The sequence below is a fragment of the Stigmatopora nigra genome, chromosome 9 (assembly GCF_051989575.1).
Source record: "Stigmatopora nigra isolate UIUO_SnigA chromosome 9, RoL_Snig_1.1, whole genome shotgun sequence".
NCBI lineage: Eukaryota > Metazoa > Chordata > Actinopteri > Syngnathiformes > Syngnathidae > Stigmatopora > Stigmatopora nigra.
The window spans coordinates 10,369,388-10,391,396 of record NC_135516.1 but is presented as its reverse complement, the minus strand read 5'-3'; the positions used below and the strand labels follow the sequence as shown (position 1 = coordinate 10,391,396).

The 22,009-nt window shown below is 43.2% G+C and overlaps 3 protein-coding genes across 3 annotated transcripts in view; 2 read left to right on the top strand and 1 right to left on the bottom strand.

Moving 5' to 3' along the window:
• The window catches only part of clstn2a (calsyntenin 2a), a 31,350-nt gene extending 19,302 nt beyond the window's left edge, over positions 1-12,048 (bottom strand). Inside the window, exon 1 of the mRNA XM_077723777.1 lies at positions 11,814-12,048. Within this exon, the coding sequence (XP_077579903.1) occupies positions 11,814-11,886 (73 nt within the window). The 5' untranslated portion in view covers positions 11,887-12,048. The remainder of the gene's footprint in view (positions 1-11,813) is intronic.
• A 1,266-nt stretch (positions 12,049-13,314) lies between these two features.
• nmnat3 (nicotinamide nucleotide adenylyltransferase 3) lies at positions 13,315-19,470 on the top strand. The gene is made up of 7 exons (XM_077724817.1): positions 13,315-13,453; positions 13,849-13,993; positions 14,106-14,289; positions 15,469-15,530; positions 18,306-18,505; positions 18,694-18,962; positions 19,079-19,470. Exons 2-6 carry the CDS (start codon positions 13,879-13,881, stop codon positions 18,907-18,909), a joined length of 777 nt encoding a protein of 258 aa, XP_077580943.1. The 5' UTR covers positions 13,315-13,453; positions 13,849-13,878; the 3' UTR covers positions 18,910-18,962; positions 19,079-19,470.
• Positions 19,471-20,144: 674 nt separating this feature from the next.
• Positions 20,145-21,834, top strand: rbp1.1 (retinol binding protein 1, cellular, tandem duplicate 1). Its single transcript, XM_077724818.1, has 4 exons — positions 20,145-20,313; positions 20,406-20,584; positions 21,269-21,370; positions 21,485-21,834. Exons 1-4 carry the CDS (start codon positions 20,241-20,243, stop codon positions 21,533-21,535), a joined length of 405 nt encoding a protein of 134 aa, XP_077580944.1. The 5' UTR covers positions 20,145-20,240; the 3' UTR covers positions 21,536-21,834.
• Positions 21,835-22,009: the final 175 nt, after the last annotated feature.

Sequence of the window (22,009 nt, the reverse complement as noted above, 5' to 3'; positions counted from 1 at the left end):
CTTTGACTTGAGCGTGGATTTCAATTTAAAGCAAGATTTTTTTTAAGTAAGAGGGAAAAAAAAGTGAAAATCCATGCTGAAACTCAAACGGAAGCCACTCCTGCTACTTGGATTCAGCCTTAAAGAAAAAATAATATTCTAAATAGTTATAACAAGGATGACCTTACTTTGCCACGTCTGTTCTACGTATTGGCGATATTTGAGGGATTATTGTATACCGTTTCCTGTAATTCATATATATATGAACATGAGTGAAGGAACATTTCTCCATTTTCCAAACCGCAAGGGTTGCCAGGGGTGCCGGAACCCATCCAGACACAGCCCGGCAACCTGGAAAACACGTCCGTCGAACATTTTCACGGGATGGCCGTAATCCGTGTTCGGGAAAGAAAGTCAAGCCGGCCGTCGCCGCGATGAGTTTACAAGTACGGCGGCTGATCTGGAGATTAGCGCGGATCAGCCGCCATATAATTACTCGGAGCGCAGATTCAACTGGCGCCCACTTGCCGTCTGTCCAATGTAATAATAAGCGCGCACAGGGCGCCGCTCAGGTTATTTACAGTGGTAATCTGGAGCCCAGAAGGATGGGCCGGCGCCTGGGTGTCAACGTGACCTTTGGATGCACTCGCCGATAATGCCGGGAAGAAAATAAATGGAGAGGCGCCGACGGAGAAGGCTGGCGATCTTTTTGGGCGGCCATTTTGGACGGCCAAGCCCTTGTCCGAAGGCAAATTAGTCGTGGTTAGTAGTCCCTTTCCCAAATATAGTTTGACAATCAGGACGGCGCCCGCCTGCCCGCTCTGCGTCATGTCTGAGCGCCATTACTGTCAAATCATCCCTGTTGCACGGCTAATTTCATTTGAATCCACATAAACACCATTAATAGGCTGAGGCGGCCATAAGTGCATTTCAAATTGAATCTTTATAATGTCATTTATTGCGGCCCGCCGGCTGAGTGGTGTCGGCCTCACAGTGGGAGACCTGGGTTCAGATCCAGGTCGGCCCCCCCGTGTGGAATTTGTTCTCCCCAGGTCTGGGTGGGTTTTCTCCGGGTACTCTGGTTTCCTCCGACATTCTAAAGACATGCACAGTAGGCTGATTGGACACTCGAAATTGCCCCTAGCTATTCGTTTGTCTCCTTGTGCCCTGCCATTGATTCGCTGGCCCCAAGTCAGCTGGGATAGGCTCCAGCACCCCCTGCGACCCTAGTGAGGATAAAGCGGTTAATAAAATGAGACAAGTAAAACATTATTTACAGATCAAGAAAGACAAAGTATTAGACTGGTTGAAAGAGAAAGCGTGTTTTGTACCGAATTTTCCGCACTATAAGGCGCACCTTCAATGAATGGGCCGCCTTATGTAGTATAAAGCGCTCTTTTTTGTTGCGCCTTATAGTGCGGAATATACGTTACACTTTTAATGAGATGAGATTGAAATGAGCCAGGAAAAAATAACAGACTTTGCGGAACGGTCAACCTCGGTACCACCGGGGAGCATTAGCTCGTAGCTAATCAGCAAAATCAGGGGCCAAAGTATTGACTTGCTGGAGTCAGCAGGTGAGCTAAGGTGAGCTGAGGCCAGGGCCAATTAAAAAAAGAGCCAATAACCAGACCCTTTTGAAAAGCCCCACTCCAGATGATCATATCAAAAGATCCAGACGTCTGTATAAAAAAATGGCGTCTTGTCGTTAGCTCTGCAACCTAAAAGACTCTCTCCATCAAAATAACACGACATTTCTTTCCCGTCTTTTTGCTCTGCCTTCACAACGCTGTTCACAACGTGCGGCGGCGTTGCGGCGACGCCGCCACTTTTTGTGGGCGCGTACGCGATCATCTCGGATGAAAACCTCGGCGAGAAAATCATTTCCTACTCTCAGCTTGTTAGCGACTTTCTTTCCGCGACGTTATTGAAGCGGACATCTCTCGCCTCTTTGGCTTTTGTGTGCGTTTCCCGCTTTCGCACATTCGGTGACCCCGACTGAATTGTCGCGGCGCAAAAAAAATCAAAGCCGCGTCAAATCTATTGTTCATTTTAGTCATTTATTAGGAGATTGTTTTCATCGACTTATTGTGGCAAAATAACAAATAACAGGGGAGGAAAAAATCCCTTGAGAGTACAACATCACATCCCCAAAAATGCCATCTTTGGTTTCAACTATGCAGAGGCAAACCATTCGAAAAACGTCTTCAGTTGACAATGGCAGCCAAATGAGTCCATCACTATCCCAATAGTTTTTAATATAATAATGTTGGGGGTTTGCCATTTTCCACCTTTAGATAGGGTAGAATATTAATTATGAAATCCGTTGGTTATTGGAAAGGGAGCAAATATGTGATTTGACTGTGAAAAAAAAGGTTGTTAGCGCCGTTCCCCCTCGAAGGAAATAATCAACGCTTCCATTTATCGGAGCCAGAAGGATGCAAAAGTGGGAAAAATGAAGGCGCACGCTTGATTAACTTTCAACAATTTGAATCAATTTGAACGTCTGGCAGAGATGGAATGGATTGATTTTTTTTCTTTCCTGCCGTTTAAAGAGCGTGGACGATGCTCACGTCGAGAAAAGCTTTTCTTATCATGCTAAAATGGCACTTTGTGCACAAGTATAGTCATTAAATCTAAAGCTATTTGAGATGCTTATTAGTATTTTGCAGGCATTGACAGTGATAGACAACAAATCCTTTCTTTAAAGGATTTTTTAATCATCCAGTTTCAGTGCCACTGGCAGCCATAGACGTCAAAATAGTCCAATAATCACCTTATTTTCACCCTCCAGTTTGTTTTTGTTGAGATTTTAGAGAATTAAAAAGCATATTTGTCCATCCAGGTCCCTTTTACTTTTTCCAAAGTTGGCCATTGGAAAGAATATGTCACTGGAATAAAGGAAGAAAGGTGGGTGAAGGGTGGCTAATCAAGGGAGCTAAAAAGCGTGAAAGTACCATCAGTCATAATGCCAAATATACTCAAGAAAGATGAATTACCGCAATTTAATGGCACCTTCAAATATCGGATCTAATTAGGTGCAAAAGAAAGCCCTTATTACCGCTTTTTGACTATTTTATTATACCGTGATATACAAGTTAATAATATACTTTTGTGCTTATTATATTGGTTTAATTTTTGCAAATGTGTTTTTTTCGCGGACACAAACAACCAATCACTCATAGCTAGGTACACATTAGCATCCAATTAGCCTAGCATACATGTTTTTGGCATGGGGGGAGGAAACTGGAGCACCTGGAGAAAAGCCACACAAGCCCAGGGAGAACATGCTAACTCCACACAGCGAGGATCCACCCGGGATCGAACCCGGGACCTAAGGACTGCGAGGCCAAAGTGCTAAACACTAGTCCACCCGATCAATATAGGAAGTGTGGTTAAAAACGAGCAAGTGGCTCAATTAGAGTAGCAGGGCTGGATGTGGGGGAGAGAGAAGAAGAGAGAGAACGCTGGGCCACCCAAGGTGAGATCAAATGGGTCATTTTCATCCCTCCGGCCGGCCCCTTCTGCGGCCCCTTCTGCGGCCCATTCCTTTTTCCCCGCCGTTTGGCTCTTGATTAGAATTTCGACTTTCCGACGCGGTGATTTGTCCTCGCGACCCTGGCGGCCCCACCCTAGGAAATAAATGGGATTTTCTAGTCCAGTCAGGTTTGGCAAAAAAAAGAAACCACATTTTCTCAAGCTGGGTTGTGCAATTTAGATTCCAAGGCTCTCGTTAGAAGAGTTGGAATCAGGAGGGGGAGGGTATTTTGTGGTGATCAGGTGGTCAGGTGGTTTGGGGGCGGATCGATCTTGGAGCAATCAAGTTGTTGAACTCATTGAGCCGGGCGTCCAATCCATTTTCACATTTTACATCTGTAATAGCAAGTTTAGACAAGTTAGGCAACTTCATCCAGTCCATTTTTTTTTTTAACGTAAATGGCAAAGAATCCCGTATTTGTCATTTTAATCGTCAAATTGAAATCACAAACGTGCCCCAATTTACAGATAAGATTAAACTTCCTTCTCTTTTTCTTTTTTTGGAACAGTCTCTCCCAGAATGCATTGCGCAGCGCGTCCATCGCTACCGGCGACGAAATTGGATTTGGAGAATAGATGAGTCGCGATAAGACCATTTCGGAATACCAGATGACCTCGTCGCAACTTTCTTCCCAAGTTATTTGGACGGGAGGCGGCGAGGCGGAACGGCGGACTTCGAGACGGAAAAAGCTCATCGCGACGCCGACTCGGCCTAATGGCGGAATAATTGTCCGGGTGGCGCCCGACCACTCTCCGATAAGCCTCTATCGGCCCCGAGTCATCTCGCACTCGCCGCTGCCGGCTAATGCGATCGGGGGAGGGGGGCGGTCTAAATTTTATTAGAGCTGATAAAAATGGATTCATAAGGAGCCCGGCTGGTGGCCCCGAAGAATGGCCGCCGTTCTCTGACCTTTCGCGGGCCGATTGAGAAAGACAATGTGGCCGCGTGAGAAATGTTGGCCTTTTCATTCAATGTTGCAACGTTTGCGCATAGACAAAAGATCCTATTTTTTATAATAGGACGTCACATTTGGCAAGAGATGAACAATGGCTGTTATTTATTACACAATGGAAATAGTTTAAGTGTCAGACAGGTTTTGAATGATGTGAATGAGGACAATATTGTTATAGTCATTTGATTCAGTGGTACTGTCATTATTTGGTGTATACAAATTGAATTTGGTCTTGAAAGAGTGGGAGTCGTCTTATATTCGGGCCAAAACAGTCACTATTTTGAAGGTCTTTGATATAGAAAAAGCGGGACGGACGAGTTTGAGCGATGTCTTCTGAGGCCAAAGTCAACAAAAAAGATGGAGGGATGTTTGACCAGGGCTCAAGAAAACAGGCCACTGGCGAGATGTGCGGAGGAAATTCAATTTGATGCTAATCTGATGTACACATGCGGCTGTTTGCGGATTCAATTAGATTTGGGATCGGTTTGCTCAGGCCCCCCCGCGCCCTTTACACTATTACGGAGGGAGATTTATCTACGCCGGCTGCGTCCGATTGAAGAATTGCAGGCGGAATGGCAGATGGTAATCTGTCAAAGCCACGACAAAATGTTTCGCTTCCGCTCGCGTCGTCTTGTTTGAGGTTGGATTTGGAATTTCTGTTTCTGGATTGATTGCCGTAAAGTTTTTGGGGGGCGATGCTATCGTTGTGCTCCACTACAACTTTTGGAAAATAACACTTGTTTACATTTTAGCAGAGTTGCTATGTGCTAACCTGATGTTTTTAAGTCGTGCTAACGTGAAGTGTTTAAGTTGTGCTAACTTGAAATGTTTAGTTTGTGCTAACCTCAATTGTTTAAGTTATGCTAACGCGAAGTGTTTAAGTTGTGCTAACTTGAAGGGTTAAAGTTGTGTTAACTAAAAGGTTTCACGTACTGCTAACATGAAATGTTTAGGTTGTGCTAACTTGACAGGTTTAAGTTGTGCTAACTGGAACTCTAAAGTTGTGCTAAGTGGAAATGATGAGCAAATGCTTGGAAAACAGCAGTCAGCCAGACTGTTAGCTCACTCAAGACAGTATTTACGGGTAAAAAAAAAAAAACAGTTAAAGTGGCAAACGTCTCAGCAGGTAAGACCGCCATATCTACCTCAGATCCTTTCTGTGTAATTTGCTTGTTCTCGTACCTCCGTGGCCAGGGGAGACATTGGCCTACATAGGGAAGGTGTGTCTTTTTGTGTGTGTGAGAGTGTGTGTGAGTGTGTGTGAGAGTGTGTGTGAGTGTGTGTGTACGAGCAAAGATGCCGAGCTCAGTGAAAATAAAAATGGAGCAGTGCTTTCTGTGGTGAAAGTCATTTAAATTTTAATGAAGATAGAAAATCTTCTCTAATGAATACGCTTGCCAGATGCGTTGGTTTACGCCGCCACTTGATAGATTTCAATGAGTGCCGATTGGCTGACGTTAGCCAGACACATTTGATGACTATTTTCTGAACCGTTAAATTGCCATGGATGGCAAATTTGTTCAATTCCTTAAATAGTCAATTGATAGTTGCCATTTTTTGGGGGTGGGCTTATTTATGTTGACTACATATTTATTGATATTTATGTTATTTGCTTTTTGTTATTTGGGCACTTGGTGGTGAAGCCTTGAATTCACTTCAATAATGCCAATAAAGGCATTGAAATCATGTAAATAACATCAGGTGTTAGCTGAAATGACCGCCAAGTGTGGAAGAATCCCAAATAAGCGGGCGGTGGCAACAGATGGCGACACAAAGTGACATGTGCCAATTTGAGGCATCTTTAATGAGACGCCAAGCCCATGTGAAAACGCAGCCCTTTGACTAAAAATAAATACAAACATCAGATCCAGGCTAGCATTTTTCTTAAATCCCTCCTTTTAAAAAAGCAACGTGTTGTCTCCGAACAATAAAATACAACCCTTCTACAACTCATTTTTGAAGAATTCTCCAGCAAAACACAGGAAGCATGGAATTCTCCCAAATACAGCACTTTCAAAACCAACCAATTCAATGCCACTCCATTTAAAGTATGATTTTTAGTCCATCAAACTAAATAAAACCCTTTCAAAACCAACCAATTCAATGCCAAATCTTAATTTTTGGGCACAATGGCGAAAGCTGGAATCAAAATCCCGAGAGAGCCAATGTGTATTTTTAGAACGTTTACTGCCAGATGAAAAGACGGACTAGAACAAAAGAAAATACAAATGTGACCCGTGATAACCTTTGCTTTGCCAAGCATCTCCGCCAATACGAGATTGGAGGATTACACGGCGTGCATGGAGTGCAGCTGGCAACGAGACAAGCCCCGAAATAGCGTCAGGCTCCGCCCCCGCCCGGCGTGCCCGGCCGGACCTGCCTCCCGTGACATTACCTGCCTGACGGCACATAATGGTGATGAATGGCTTTTGGAGCACGGGCGGCTCACGTCGCCAAGCCCATGAAACGGCAAACACGGAAATATTTGACCACTTCCCTTCTTATCTCGGGCCGTGCCGTCCTGTCCTGTCCTCGACCCGTGTACGATGGCTATTGGGCTCCCCGATGGCGCATTTAAGAGGGCAGGTGAAGCCAGAGGGTGCCGTGATAAAGCATCGTGGCGCCTTTTTAATCTATTTCAGAGCGCAGTCGGGGTGAGTGGGTAAACACATCATGGCCGAGCGGGATTAATGTCACTTTGTTTTTTTTTCCACCGTGTTTTATCAAGAAAACATGGATTAAGGTAAACTACAGGGGAATTGGAATTAGAGTTCAAGTGGACAGCCAGGGTAGGCTAGGCTAAGATATGCTAAATTGCAATTAATCGATTGAGAGTCAACCCAGATTAATCTGGTTTGGAAAGACTCAGGTTTGTTTAATGGCAGATGATGAGTTGACAGCAAATATTATTATGACTTTATCAATATTATCTTTAATTTAAAAAAGGGGGAAAAACATTAAATTATTATACATGATTGTAGTTTTTTATAAATATTTTTAATAAGTGTTTTAGTTTGATTTATTTAATAAATATATGTTTTTTGATTATACATATGAAATATGATAAAAAAATTATTATTGTTTTTGCAAAAAATCTGCTTTACTCCCTGAAGTACAACCACACAAAATCCCCCAAATAAACCTACCGGTCGATACATACAATTTATTTCCAACGCGCATATTCCAGCTAAAATGTCATATCACAAATATTTATTCACCCTTGTGCATGAATCAAAAGACCTTGAATTTCCTCCACCATTTCCCTTCCACTTTTCTCGCCGAGTCGACTAAATAAATACGCAATTCTTGAGAGGCGAGCGGCGCCGCTCTTTAAATATGGCGCAGCATTTCCCGTCGGTCTCGCCGCCGGTCCGAGCGTAACGAGATCAAGGTCGAGAGAGGTTAACAAAATACGTTAGCCGGCGGTTCCGGCCGCTGATCTTTTTTGCGGCGGAGCCATCTTGGCACGCTTTCACCCGCAGCTGATCCCCATTACCGGGAAGGACGGCGGCTTTATTACGGGAGCTGAGGAGCTCCTTAACGGATGCGAGGGGGCACGCAGGGGGGGTGTAATTGCGCGGGATGGGACCGGGGAGCAAATCTAGCGTGGCGCCGAAAGCAAGTCTCGCCACGGCGAGTTAGCAAAAATGCAAAGCGTTATGTTATGGGTGCTAATATGGTCACATTTGCTCTGATTCGGAGGTACCTCTACTTACAAATATATTGGTTCCAGAACTTATTTTGTAACTTGGATTTAGAGCTTTAAATGGAGGCGGGCGAGTGGGTAGCGCATCGACCTGGCGGTTCCGGGGTCGTGGGTTCGATCCCAGGTGGTGGCTGTAGTTAGCTGGGATGGGCTCCAGCACCGCCGCAAACCTTGTGAGGATACAGGATTTTTAAAATGAATAACAAAAGTGGAAAAACATTTCCTATTCGTGCAAGGAGGAAGCTAACGTTAGGATATGAAAGCAATAGGGTTTTGTAAGACGCTAGCTAGCACGTGTCGACAAAACGACAACCTTGGCGCGATTTATTTTTTGCTCTAAAAAGCTCACCTGGCTTATCTGAAATCTGGACACAAGAGGGGCACTTGTAAAACATTTGCAGCATGGATTCACAGAAAAGCAAATATGCTCTTGTTCGTGCTTTCTATGAGGAGAAAGCATAAAGCCATTTCAAAGCCTCAGACTTCACGAGTGAGGCGGGTAAGACGACGTGGGGAAAAAAAAGAAGAGGAGATGACTCAGTTCAGGTTCAGGGTAAAATAAAAAAGACTTTTTTTCCACTTCTTTCAAAAAACACAGTAGGCTTACTTAGCTTGGAATGCAATCACAAAGGAAAAAAGTAGACAGCCGGGAAAATCTGCCACAAAGAAAAGCCATGACGACAGATGAGGCAATTGATGATTTTCAAAAAATAATAAGCTAGCAGCAGTCACCCTAGTGCTAAAAACTAGTCATTCCGATTGACCAAGACTAATCGAGTGGTTATTTTTGCTAATTGAACTCGTTGCCAAGGCGATTGTTTCGTTTGTTTTGAGATGAAGGGATTTACGCTTTGATATTTTAGAGTTTACAGTTTAGCTTAACTTTTTAGCTAGCTAAAATAGCGTGATCCTTTTTTTAGCCTTATCTTTTTTTTTAAATTAAAATACATATTTGAATCAGAATATAAATCAATTCAAATCTACATATTCTAAATAGTAAAGTATTTTTCTATATTTTTACAATATCATTTTACTCTAATTAGTTTCTTATTAAAATATTAAAGTTTTTCATTAGTATATTGATTTTTTTTTTATAGTAACCGTGTTGAAAATCGCACCAACTCGACCCTGTGACCCTTCCAAAATAAAAGACAAAAACGGCGAGTGAAAGTCCCGAGGTCGTCCGGCAAGGCACGGGTGACGAAACGATTTTTGGGCCGGCGACAATTCGCCCAAGCCCCCAACAACCCCTCCCCCCAGATGGCATGGGCTCAGCCGAGCAAATCGGCAAAGAGCGATTGCGCCGTCAAACGAAGACAGACGGGGGGGAAAAACAAAGTGAGAAAGATGATCCGAGACATCGGGGAGGGCGAATCAGTGCAAAGATGAGGTTTTTTTTTTTCAAAAAACAGCGGAAAAGGAGCATCAAGGTAGAAGGTAGGGGGGTGGAGCTACTCCCGGCGGGCCTCATCTAAACGGCGTAGAAAGAGAAGCGCCTGAGTTACGCCTCCCCGACCGATCCGGCCGGATTTACGTTCCGGTCGGGCCGGAGCGGCTCGCCGGCCGTGTCGGAAAGCCTCTCGTAAATCTGACGTGCTTTCCGTCGCCTGGCGGAGGAGCTCCCTCTAGTCTAGATGGAAATCCCGTCTTCTCGGTCTTCTTTCTCGGCGTTGCCGCATTGGTCGGTGGCGGCGTTTGGCGCTCCTTTGTTTGACGTAAACACGCAGCCGAGGGCGTTTGCAAAGGAGGCGTGCGGAACGAAGCGGCCTTGATGTCTGCCTCGTCTCAGGCAAATTCTTTTGATTTGAAAATAACACCCGTTTTGAAAAGTGCTTTGGAGAAATATGGCCCATGCGGATGATTCGCCGTCAGGTGAATAAAGGGGGAGGTGGCCTTGACATGGCGTGGATTTGGCAAAGCACAATGGGATTTGTACTGACTAAACAAAATCAGGTTTAAAATCGTTTTCAAACGAAAAAAGGTTGTTTTGCATGGGATGTTTTGAAATCTCATTCAGTTGATAGGATGTTATCTTTCCATCTTGCATTGAAATATTTTGAATTTTATTATGAAACAATATTGCTCATGTAATGACAGAAAGAAGAAAAAGATTGGTCACGTTTCAGGGCCTGCAATAATAGATGTCCAATCGAATGAATGAAAGACTGACAATTTGCACGGCCCTTCCTTCTCCTTAAAAAAATAAAAGCAGCTAAAACGACTTCTCCCTCTGGCTAACAGCCACGTTGAGGGCTTTTATAAACAAAGAAGAAAATAATGATTGTGTTTGGCTTAGCGCACGCAGACAGCCAGTCGGCCCCGCAATCTTACTCCAGAGACCCAATTAACGCAATGTCGCTGCCTTTCACGACGACGGCGGTCGCGATGCCGCCGCCCGTGGCGTATTTCCGGGTGCAAAAGACGAGAGGAACGTTGTTCGACGGTAGCTTTCAAGAGAAGACGCCACTCGACGTAATAACTTGACCGTGACGGCTCTCAAAACAGAACAAACTTGCTCTCGCTTTCTTTTGATACATTACAAGCAAGATTTAGTATGCAAAATGTCAAAAAAAAAAATATTTAGCAGTGGGTCGAAAGAATTTTTGGATGGGATTGCTAAAGTATCACAGTTATTTGTTTGCTTTTGCAGTACCAAAGGTCGCCAGGAAAAGGTCAATTTCATTTTGCTGCCAAATGTAAAAAACAAAAACATATTTGGTAGTGAGTGTATCTTCAGTAAACAATAGAATCAAGATTTAGTTGGCTAATACAGGGTTGTCAAACGTCAAAAATCATATTTAGGAGTGGGTAAAGAGCATTTTCAGAGGGGATTTCTTAAGTATGACAGTTATTTGTATATTTTTGCAGTACTAAAAGTCACCAGAAATTTATTCTCATGGGGTCAATTTCATTTTCCAATACACTCAATGCAGTATAAACAGTCAAACTCTCATTTTTATAAAAAAAAAAAATGTATACTGTACACATTACAGCCAAAATTGAGATGGATAATAACGGTCAAATTTCAGTAAGCCAAACGATTCAGCTTCCAAAATGGGAAAATAAACTTTACACGTGCTAGTAAATACTCAAAAACATCGATTTGTGATTGTAAAAGTGGAATAAAAATACATTTTAGTGACTTGCAAAGCATTTAAAGCAGTTTTACGACATCTTTAGAAAAAAACTGCAATTTTCTTCCAAAGTAAAAGAAATATATGGCAGTGAAAAAAAATGTTTGGACGATTATCACAATATGTTGATTGTGGTAGTCGAACAAACTATTTTGACTGAGTCAAAAAAGGCTTGGACGTCTATCAACGTCAATGATAGCCTAAAAGTACATTTTTATCTTGTGTATCATTTTGCATTATCAATTCGTCTCGGAGGAATTTGCTTTTCCGGTCAAGCAGTTCGTTTCCGGTAAACACTAATTTCAAACACCTGTTTCTGTAATTGTGGCGTCCACTCTATTAAACGAGCAATTCTCAAGAGAGTGAAAAACACTCGTAACACAAATAAGCAGCAGTAAAAAGTATAATATAAAACATAAGTGGCAAAAGTTGTCATCACGTGTAAAGTTTTTAGAAGCGTTGTAGAAATTACATTTAACAACATGAGGTTTTAGCTTTTCCTACCTTTTCCGGCGAGAACGCGGTGGGTCCCACAGACGAGCCAAAAGAGCAAAAAAAAGACGGCGACTTTCGCCATAATCTTCGGGTCGGTAACGCGGGTGTCTCTGCGGTTTGTCCTCGTTGAATAGCCGGCGTGACGTCCTCTAGCTGGGATGTTTCCTCACTGGCGTCGCGCTTTCCATCTGGGTGTGGAAGGGGAGAGGTACCGAGAGCCGTTCGCCGACAATCGGAGAGGCGTTCACTGACAATCTCAGAGTGGGAGCTCCCAATGGTAATTCTGAGATAACGTTTCCTTTTTTTCTCGTTTCAAAATAAAGCCACATAAACGCAACCAAGCCTTGGAAATGTATTCAGGAGCATATCCAAATGTTCTACTCTGGCTTGTGTGGGTTTTCCCTGGGTGCTCCGATTTCCTCCCACTTCCCCAAAAATCATGCATGCTAGGCTATCTGCTTGAAGACTCTAACTTGCCTTGTAATTGGTTGTCCTTCATCTCTTTGTGCCCTTCCATTGGCTGGCCACCTTTTCAGGGTGTGTCCACCGCCTTGTGCCCATAGTTAGCTGGGATAGGCTCCAGCACCCCCACGACCCTTGTGAGGATAAGCGGTTCAGAAAATAAATGAATGATCAATTGAGCACTCTGGATTGTGGTTTTCTTGATTATTTGTCTCATTTTATACTGCAAAGTTGTTTTCACTGCTATTTTTTAAACCCAATCTTTCACCCAAAAATGATTTATCTGTATTTACTCATTGGCTGTTGTTGTATCATGTTGATGGTTTTCTTCATAAATTAACATGAGTTGGAATGAACAGCGATCGACGTCCGATTCGTTTATGACCGGAAAGGAATCAAAAGAGCACAGTTTATCCTGTCAATAATGTGAAATCTTGCAGCTTGCTCCCTCCAGCCATATGTGTTCTAAAATGTATTTTTTTCTCTGGGTGTGGGTGTTCTGAGGATTAGAGCCAGTGGAGGAAGACCTCGAGTGGGTTAGAGGATATCAACAACAACACCAACATGTGCAAACAGAAAGTTAGTTGTGCACTGTCACCTTCTTTGCACATTTTCCATAGTTATTGTTTCCATGACAAGTAGGCATGAGGGAACAAAACACTTCCTTTTCCTGATTAACCTGAACCAGTTTGAATAGTTATTCCATCAAATGCATGGATAAAAATGCAAATGGAACAGTTTCTTGTTACCAAAAAGTATATAATATCATGCTACATTTAGAAATGTGGAAATTGGTACCATGGATAGCTCCATGTAGTTATTTTGTTTCCACTAGGTGTCGCGCTGAAATAGTTGTTTTCCTTGGTCGGAACAATAAACTGTATCCCTTTTCCTATTTACGCAGTAAAACTGTATGACACTGAAAAAGCTGCAAATTATGTAAGTGTTATGTTATTTTATCGTCTTTATTTATGTATTTTTAGCTTTATTATGTTCGTGTTTACATTTTTCTCATTTTAATTCAATAATAACGTCACATCCGCATTCTCAGTAACTCAACAAACAAAATGGACGCCTCCTGGAAGGTGTCTGTTTTGTATTTGCTAGCTCCTGACAGACAGTCCTTCTTGAATCTATCAACAAACCTAACACGAAAGCGCTCTTAGAACGAAAATCTTAGATTCGAGGTACGTTTTCCCGTTCGCATTTCGCCTAACGATAAGTTCACCATGAGTGATTTTGCTCAAAATATACGTGCTAATGTTGTCACTAAGCTCAAGAAAAAAACATGATATCGTAGACATCATAGCGTAGGTTTGTAAACAGTGTCTAAGTATTGAGATTTAGTAGTAAACCAAAACTTGATAAATACCTTGTTGTTTTTACTCAATTCCAATAATTCAAATGTCAGTGAAACAATGTGAGTTTTGTTAGTGTCATTGTATTTGACGTCTATAACTGTCAATGGCAATGAATGAATCCAGGGCCCAAATGTACCAGGAATTTTACACAACTGAAATAAGGTACACAGTTAAGAGCAAATGTTCCAGTGAGAGTGATGAAAAATTGCCTTCATTTCCAGGTCTTTTTGCCTTTTTCAAGAAGAACCAAAATGGCTGCTCTGCAGCGTGTGCCACTCGTCTTGTTAGCCTGCGGATCCTTCAATCCCATCACCAACCAGCATATGAGGTTGTTTGAGTTGGCCAGAGACCACATGCAGAGCACAGGTCAGACCTCTTGCCCAGGAAAAATAATGGCCGTCATTTCTCTTTGCCCCATCGCATGTGTGCTTTCGGAATTTCCATAAACTGAATTTCCATTCCCATTCCCTCCTTCTAGGCCAGTACCGCGTGGTGGGCGGGATCGTGTCCCCCGTGAGCGACGGCTACGGCAAGCCGGGCCTGGTGGCGGCCGAGCACCGGATCGCCATGGCCAAACTGGCGCTCCAGACCTCCGACTGGGTCAACGTGGACGAATGGGAGAGCCGGCAGCCAGACTGGACCGAAACGGCAGTCGCCATGAGGTAAGAAAATCGGTCAGGGGTCCTGTTTTGGGCCATCCCAATTTGGACGTCATTTGCTGTCGGTGGTAGGCGGAGTTAGGGGTGGGGTCTCAAACTTAAAGCTCGTGTTGATAGTGGATTTATTGATTTGAAACACAGACAAATCATCTTTATATGAACTCAAATTGACATCTGCCGCAGCAATATAAAAATGTGATTTGCTTCCATTATGCCAATCAACATTAGACTTAACACCATATTCATTATTACCTATTAGTCGACTCCTCTCAAAATAAAAATGAGTCCATTACCAAACTAATCGCTTGCGACAGCCTGACGACAGTAACGATCATAATCATAAATCCACTTTACTAACGTTACTAACATAGTTTGCACATTGCAAGTTGGCTCTTGACCCAGATTCCGCCATTTTCGAGAAGAAGAAAAACGGCACCCTTGATTGAGCTGCCTATGTTTGTTTTTTTGTCCTCGTCCCGCCCACAAATCCCCTTTCCCGGCGTGGCTCCGCCCCTTGTGCAAAGTGGGCGCCGAGGGCGACACAAAGCGGCCCGTTGTTTAGGCCAACTAACACTGGAATGGAATTGCGCTAAGCGGCTTAACGGAAGCCCGATTCTGTGGATTTTCTCATCGTGGCGCTTTTTTGTATTCACTTCCGTCTAATTAAGATTTCTTCTGCGTTTCCAATAGACTAGGACTGCTTTTTCTTGTTGTTTTGTTCAAGTCTTTTGGCGTCACGGACCGTGGCGGACGTCCAAATTTTTTCTCAAATGTGGCAATTTGATCGGCGTTTTGGTTTATTTTTTACTTTGCAAAAAAAGGACATAAAAGAACATTTATTTATGAAACCTCATTCAGCACTAAAGTAAACATGTTTTATGTATCATCAAACCTGCTTAAATTCAGTGTACAAGCCTACTAGTGGACGCAAATGGAAGTGCATCCACCGATTGTTCATTTCCATTAAAAACACCCGGAAAGATCAATTCAGAGGGATTTTAAATCAAGTGTAATGTTGCATTGTAGCAAAGAATTTATTTTATACATGACATCTTTAGCCCGTCCATTCGCTGCCATTCCCAGTTTAAATGGATTGGACGTCTAGCGCCATCAATGGCAGTCAGTGACTTGATGTAGTTGAGTTTAAAATGAGTTGGCTTAATTGTTTTTTTTTCTTTACAGGTATCACCACGGGCGAATTTTAAAGGAGTATGAACGGAGCAGAAGTAGTACTTCCTCCCAAAGTAAGTATTTATCACTAGCTCAAGTATGTTTTCATTTTATTTTTATTATTTTAAAATGAAATCTAAAGTTTCATTTACTGTGGAACTTTGAATGAGCTAAAAAATAATAATATTGGGTGAGTGTCAAGCTCCAATTGACAAGAAAAGGCCGCTTTTGAAAGCACAAAAGCGCCCAGCACTCCACCAAATAAATCTTCTCTTTTGCTAATTTTGCTTTTTTACGAGCTTAGCGTCAGCGCGAAGGATTTGCAATACGTCGCAACACGTGAAAAGCGAAAGCCCTATGCCGCTTTCAGCCTATTAGACACGCGGCGCTTTTGCATGCTTGCGCAACATCTACTGTATCTATTGTATGTATTTTTCAAATGTTGCTTTTTTTGCAGCCAGTTTTCTTTTTTTCTCCAGTTTAAATGAATCAGTTGACAGCAGATGAGATATTTTCTATGATATTGGATTGGAAAGAATGTTTTAATTCTTCTAATCTATTAACAAAGTAACACATAACTAGTGGTTTAATATTATATATAATAGACGGATTTCGCGTAGGGTAGAGGGACATAAAGGGGGCGGGCTGGGGCGAGCGGGGGAGTCTTTTTTGGCACCGGTGAATCGTAATATAACATACACACATTGAAATGAACACAGAGTTGAAGCAACGGGGGTTGGGCAAGGAAGCACCTGACGCCGATCCACTGATTGCACTCGCAGCACACTTAGTATTGAGGAAAACTTTTCTCTTTATGAAAAGCTACATTTTGTGCAATAGTTTCAAATGAAAGCCTAGTCTTAAGGGATGCTATGCCTTCATATCGAATCAAAAGCCTTTATTGTCATCATACACAACTTCCTATAGCGAAATGGGTGAAATATCATTCAACAAAGGTGCTCTTAAATGAGTCAAAATGGGCAAAAGTTTGCACTTTGATGGCCCACGTTTGAAATAGGTCAAAAGAAAAAGTTTTGAATTGGCTCTTGACACTTTATATCAGGCAGATTTTTGTCTTGCAAGCCATTGGTTCAAACATAGGTAACGGGGATGAAATAACGGGGGTTGGGTCACTGTGGGGAAGGAGGGGGGAGCTTTTGGTTTGAGAAATCCGGACGGCATCTTCTGAGCTGACAAACTTGAAGCAACGGGGGTTGGGCAAGAGAAGCACCTGATGCCGATCCACTGATTGCACTCGCAGCACACTTAGTATTGAGGAAAACTTTGCTCCTTATGAGAAGCTACATTTTGTGGAATAGTTTCAAATGAAAGCCTAGTCTTATGGGATGCCATGCCTTTACATCAAATTAAAAGCATTTGTTGTCATCATACACAACTTCCTATAGCGAAATAAGTGAAATATAATTCAAAAAAGGTGCTCTTAAATGAGTCAAAATGGGCAAAAGTTTGCACTTTGATGGCTCATGTTTGAAATAGGTCAAAAGAAAAAGTTTTGAATTGCCTCTTGACAGTTTATAGCAGGCAGATTTTTTTTTTTTGCAAGCCATTGGTTCAAACATAGGTAACAAGGTTGAAATAACGGGGGTTGGGCCACTGTGGGTGAGGAGGGGGGAGCTTTTGGTTCCAGAAATCCGGCCGGCATCTTCCGGGCTGACAAACTTGAAGCAACGGGGGTTGGGAAAGAGAAGCACCTGATGCCGATCCACTGATTGCACTTGCAGCACACTTAGTATTGTGGATTGTGACATACCAGAGTTGTGGGAAGCTTGCTCTTTATGAAAACCTAAATTTTGTGGAATTGTTTTGAAATGAAAGCCTAGTTTTATGGGATGCTATGCCTTTATATCAAATCAAAAGCTTTTATTGTCATGAAATATCATTCATCAAGATGCTCTTAAATGGGTCAAAAGTCTGTGCTTTGATGGCCAACGTTTTCAATAGGTCCAAAATAAGTCTTGGACCGGCTCCTGACAGTTTATACCAGGCACATACTTTGCAGTCCGGCACATACATAGGTGACAAAGTTGAATGGACGGGGGTTGGGCCACTGTGGGTGGGGAGGGAGCAGATTTTTGCTCAACACATCGACCAGCGACTGAGCTGACGGACAAACTTGAAGCAACGGGGGTTGGGCTACCAGAAGCACCTGACGCCGATCCACTAATTGCACTCGCAGCACACTTAGTATTGTGGAAAGCTTGCCCTTTATGAAAAGCTACATTTTGTGGAATAGTTTCAAATGAACGCCTAGTCTTATGGGATGTGCTATGCCTTTATATCAAATTAAAAGTCTTTATTGTCATCATACACAACTTCCTATAGCGAAATAGGTGAAATTTAATTCAACAAAGATGCTCTTAAATGAGTCAAAATGGTCAAAAGTCTGCACTTTGATGGCCCATTTTTTTCAATAGGTCCAAAGTAAGTGTTGAATAGGCTCTTGACAGTTTATACCAGGCACATACTTTGCAATCTGGCACATACATAGGTGACACAGTTGAATCGACAGGGGTTGGGCCACTGTGGGGGAGGAGGGGGGAGCTTTTGGTTCCAGAAATCCGGCCGGCATCTTCTGAGCTGACAAACTTGAAGCAACGGGGGTTGGGCAAGAGAAGCACCTGACGCCGATCCACTGATTGCACACGTAGGACACTAGTATTGTGGATTGTGAAATACCAGAGTTGAGGAAAGGCTTGCTCTTTATGAAAACTTATATTTTGTGGAACCTTGAGATACGAGCGTGGGAGACTTTTTGCACTGGCAAAAGCTAGGTCTCACATTCTGTAACCGATTCAAAATAATTTGTATTTTGTTTTTCCCCAAATAAGGCATGCCCCCTCAGCTGAAACTGCTCTGCGGGGCCGATTTCCTGTCCGCCTTTAAGATTCCGGGCCTGTGGTGCGACGAGCACATCGAGGAGGTGGTGGGCCGCTTCGGCCTGGTGTGCGTCAGTCGCGGGGCGCTGCAACCCGAGCGCCTGGTGCACGAGTCGGACGCCCTTTGGCGTCACCGCGACAACATCTTCCAGGTGAGCGACGCCCCAAGCGAAGGCCGGCCAAAGGCTTCAAGCAACACCAAATACATTTGAATTTTCGGGAGTTTTAGCGATGCCAGTGGGCAAAAGTGGTAGTGCAATGTCATTTGACAACGCATTTCAAAACGATCCAATTGATCGAGTATTTTTTTGTCGGAAACATTTGGGAACCTCTCTTCCAGGTGACAGAGTGGGTGAGGAACGAGATCAGCGCCACGGAGGTCCGGCGGGCCCTGAGACGGGGATATAGCGTCAAATACCTGGTCCCGGACTCGGTGATAGAATACGTCAAGCGGCACGACCTCTACACCGAGGACAGCGAGAGGGGAAACCAAGGCAAGCCTCTCGCCCCGCTCGCCCACAAAACGCAACGTCCCCCCGAGAGTCTGGACGACTGACTGCCGCTTCCGGGTCATCGTGTTTGGAGGTGGAATCGTGCCAAAAAAAAGAGGTAAGTTGGTTTTGCTCATGAAACGTGTTGTTCAAAAGAGGGAGGAAAATGTGTTTTGCAAAGGAAAGCTATCTTTCAAAAGAGGGAAGAAAAAAAGATGTCTTTTTGTTTTAAAGGATCAAGACTGCCTCAAATCACGTGATGACATCTCGTCATAGAGGCCTTTTTATAGTGAAAAGTAGCGCCAACTGCTGTTTCGGAGGGGAACTGGCAGTATAATGTGATCGATTACCCTTGTGTGCGAGGAGCCCAGAAGAAGGCGGAGCTTGGAAGCGCCAGCTGGAAATAGCTGCTCTTGAAGTGTTACAGATGGACGCTTCTTCCGTTGGGGTCAAAGATGAGCTGACGCTCTGTTGGATGGCGCCGGCGGAGATTTCTACTTCAACGCTACTTTTCATGTTGGACTTGAAGGCGTTTCGCTGAGAAAATCTTGACTGCCGTTTCATCGACTTTTTTATGTATCTCTTTGATCTTCCCACTTTATCATTAAAATCCAGTATTTTTGGAACTGTGTGATCTGCCTGGTGTTTTTTTTTTTGCATTTTCCCAATTAACTCAGTGGCTGCCATGTACGACAGTGAACGTCTCGTCCATTTGTCGTCCTTTCTCTTCAAATAGATTGGACTGAGAGTCCAATCGGATTGGATGCCTATCGCTGAATATCACCTTGAAATGGACTTGGTGTCCTATAACCATCAATGGAAGTTCTTCCAAACTATATATGATTATATTTATTTAAAATGTAGTTTACATTTTTTTGCCACATAACTCACATACTGTTAAGTAACTAGTGTAGGGCGAATTAAGCTTCTTGTGCGGGCCCAATTCAATGACGTTGCGATGGGGCAATAAAAATTGGGTTGCAGGCCCGAGTTAAGACAACCCCTGTTTTAAATATGCTGTCTCAATATTATATAGGTGGTCCTAAAGGATTTTGTTTTAAATCCTAATCATTCCCCATTGTTACAACAATGCACCCTCCAAAATAAAGCGCACACACGGGTGCATTGTATGTGAAGTGGCGCCTTCCACCATTACGTGTTCCAGCTCAGGGTAAATCTCGCCGAGTCTTAACGTGTTGCGTGATCGTAGCGTGAGCTGGGAAAGGGGAGGTGCTTCTGGGCCAACAACTTTTTGGGAAGGAAAAAAAAAAGAAAAGAAAAGGGGCATGTAATCGGATTAGGACTCCAGTTGGGTTCAAATGGGAGATTGCAGCGGGCAGATTGGCACTGGAGCCCAAGTTTCCGTCCGTAATCGACCTCCTCGCCAACGTCCAAAATGCCCGTGGATCTGAACGGCTACTGGAAAATGATTTCCAACGACAACTTTGAGGAGTACCTCAAGGCTCTCGGTGAGTACGGGAGATCCGAGGCCGTGCTCTGCTTCTTTATTTTCATCTCCGACGTGACCTTTTCAAATGACCCCTGGTGACTTTTCGCACAGATGTCAACGTGGCCATCCGGAAGATCGCCACCTTGCTGAAGCCCGACAAGGACATCGTCCAGGATGGAGATCACGTCGTCATCAAGACGCTCAGTACCTTCAAGAACTACAACATGGATTTCTATGTGGGGAAGGAGTTTGAGGAGGATCTGTCGGGCGTGGACGACAGGAAGTGCATGGTGAGGGTTTTGACCTCCATCGCCGGGCTTGTGTTTCTTTGGCAGAATAGTCAAGAAAATTCCTACCTTTCTATTCATACCGTTGCAATGGAGCGCAAATTAACGATTGAATGGGACAAATGTAGTCACTAGTTGTTCACCTAGCCACCGCAACGAATTGACATTTCATCTCAAGATATTTATTCCAAATCTAACAAATACGCAATTAATCAATCACCAATTCACTTAAAAATGGGACTCAATGCCAGCTAACTACTCATTTGCAAATATGTAATAATAATAATAATAATGTGACTAATGTTCTAATTTAGCATACAAAAAAAAACATTTCCGGCTAATTACCCAAAAAATCTGGTTTGCATTACCGCCACAAGCATTCACGTGCCAATGATGTAATAAGTAAAGACTTATTAATAGGAATAATGAGCGCATGTTGAATCCGATTATGAGCCTGAAAGGAAGCCTTTGTTCTTTTTGGGAGCAAAACAGTCCTTTTTTTTTTTTTTTTTTGCTTTCCCGATTACTGATAAGCTCCAAGCTTATTTCAAACCTGAGCGTAAAGGTCACCCTCGTCCTTTATTGGCCGATATTATCGGAACGCCCAGCGTTCGGGAAGCGTCCGTTTTGCCGATGTGTGAGTGGAATGAATAACGTGTCCCCTTTTTTTTTGGTTGATAAACTCAGACCACCATCAGCTGGGAAGGAGATAAACTGGTTTGCGTGCAGAAAGGCGAGATCGAAGGAAGAGGCTGGACTCACTGGGTGGACGGGGACGAGCTTCATCTGGTGAGAACGCACTTTTTTTCATCTGTTTTATCCTCACGAGGCTCATTAGGCAAAATAACTTTTGGTGGTCATTACCTTTCACCGCGCATCATCTTTTTTTGTTCTTGTTCGTAGGAGCTCAGAGCCGGAGGAGTCGTCTCCAAGCAGGTCTTCAAGAAGTCCTAAAAAGACACCTGTCCAATGAGCTGACATCCATATTAGTCCATTCAAATACTCACTGGCGTTATATTGCGCCAACCAATCAAAGTTATGGAGTCATGATGATTTAAGCTATGGCCCAAAAAGAAATAAGAAAATTGAGGTAGCATGTGTACTGTGTACTGCATTGATGGCTCTTTATGAGTGTAGTGAGGATGTCAGTTATAACGTGTGTAAATAAATTTGATCCCTCCCGGTTCTTTTGGGACAGTGTTGTTACCCAAAGTAAAATGATCAATCAATAAAATAAAGCAATGTCCAGCCTACTTTTGTTTTCTGCCTTTTTCTCAAAATGATCACCTTATAATGAACTACATATTTATAACTACAGGAATGTTAGGTGTTGTGTTTTTTATCATTTGTTGTAGACTTAATTACATTTATTTGAGTAGTCTGGCATGGAGTGATCACGCCAATGGCAGCCAATTTAAAAGTAGAATA

Bases quoted from the DNA above. Each gene is read 5' to 3' on its own strand.
- nmnat3 (XM_077724817.1), top strand. From the start codon at position 13,879: ATGGCTGCTCTGCAGCGTGTGCCACTCGTCTTGTTAGCCTGCGGATCC. The intron at 13,994-14,105 runs GTCAGACCTCTT...CCCTCCTTCTAG, and splicing joins AGACCACATGCAGAGCACAG to GCCAGTACCGCGTGGTGGGC. The intron at 15,531-18,305 runs GTAAGTATTTAT...TCCCCAAATAAG, and splicing joins AAGTAGTACTTCCTCCCAAA to GCATGCCCCCTCAGCTGAAA.
- rbp1.1 (XM_077724818.1), top strand. From the start codon at position 20,241: ATGCCCGTGGATCTGAACGGCTACTGGAAAATGATTTCCAACGACAAC. The intron at 20,314-20,405 runs GTGAGTACGGGA...CTTTTCGCACAG, and splicing joins GGAGTACCTCAAGGCTCTCG to ATGTCAACGTGGCCATCCGG. The intron at 21,371-21,484 runs GTGAGAACGCAC...TCTTGTTCGTAG, and splicing joins ACGGGGACGAGCTTCATCTG to GAGCTCAGAGCCGGAGGAGT.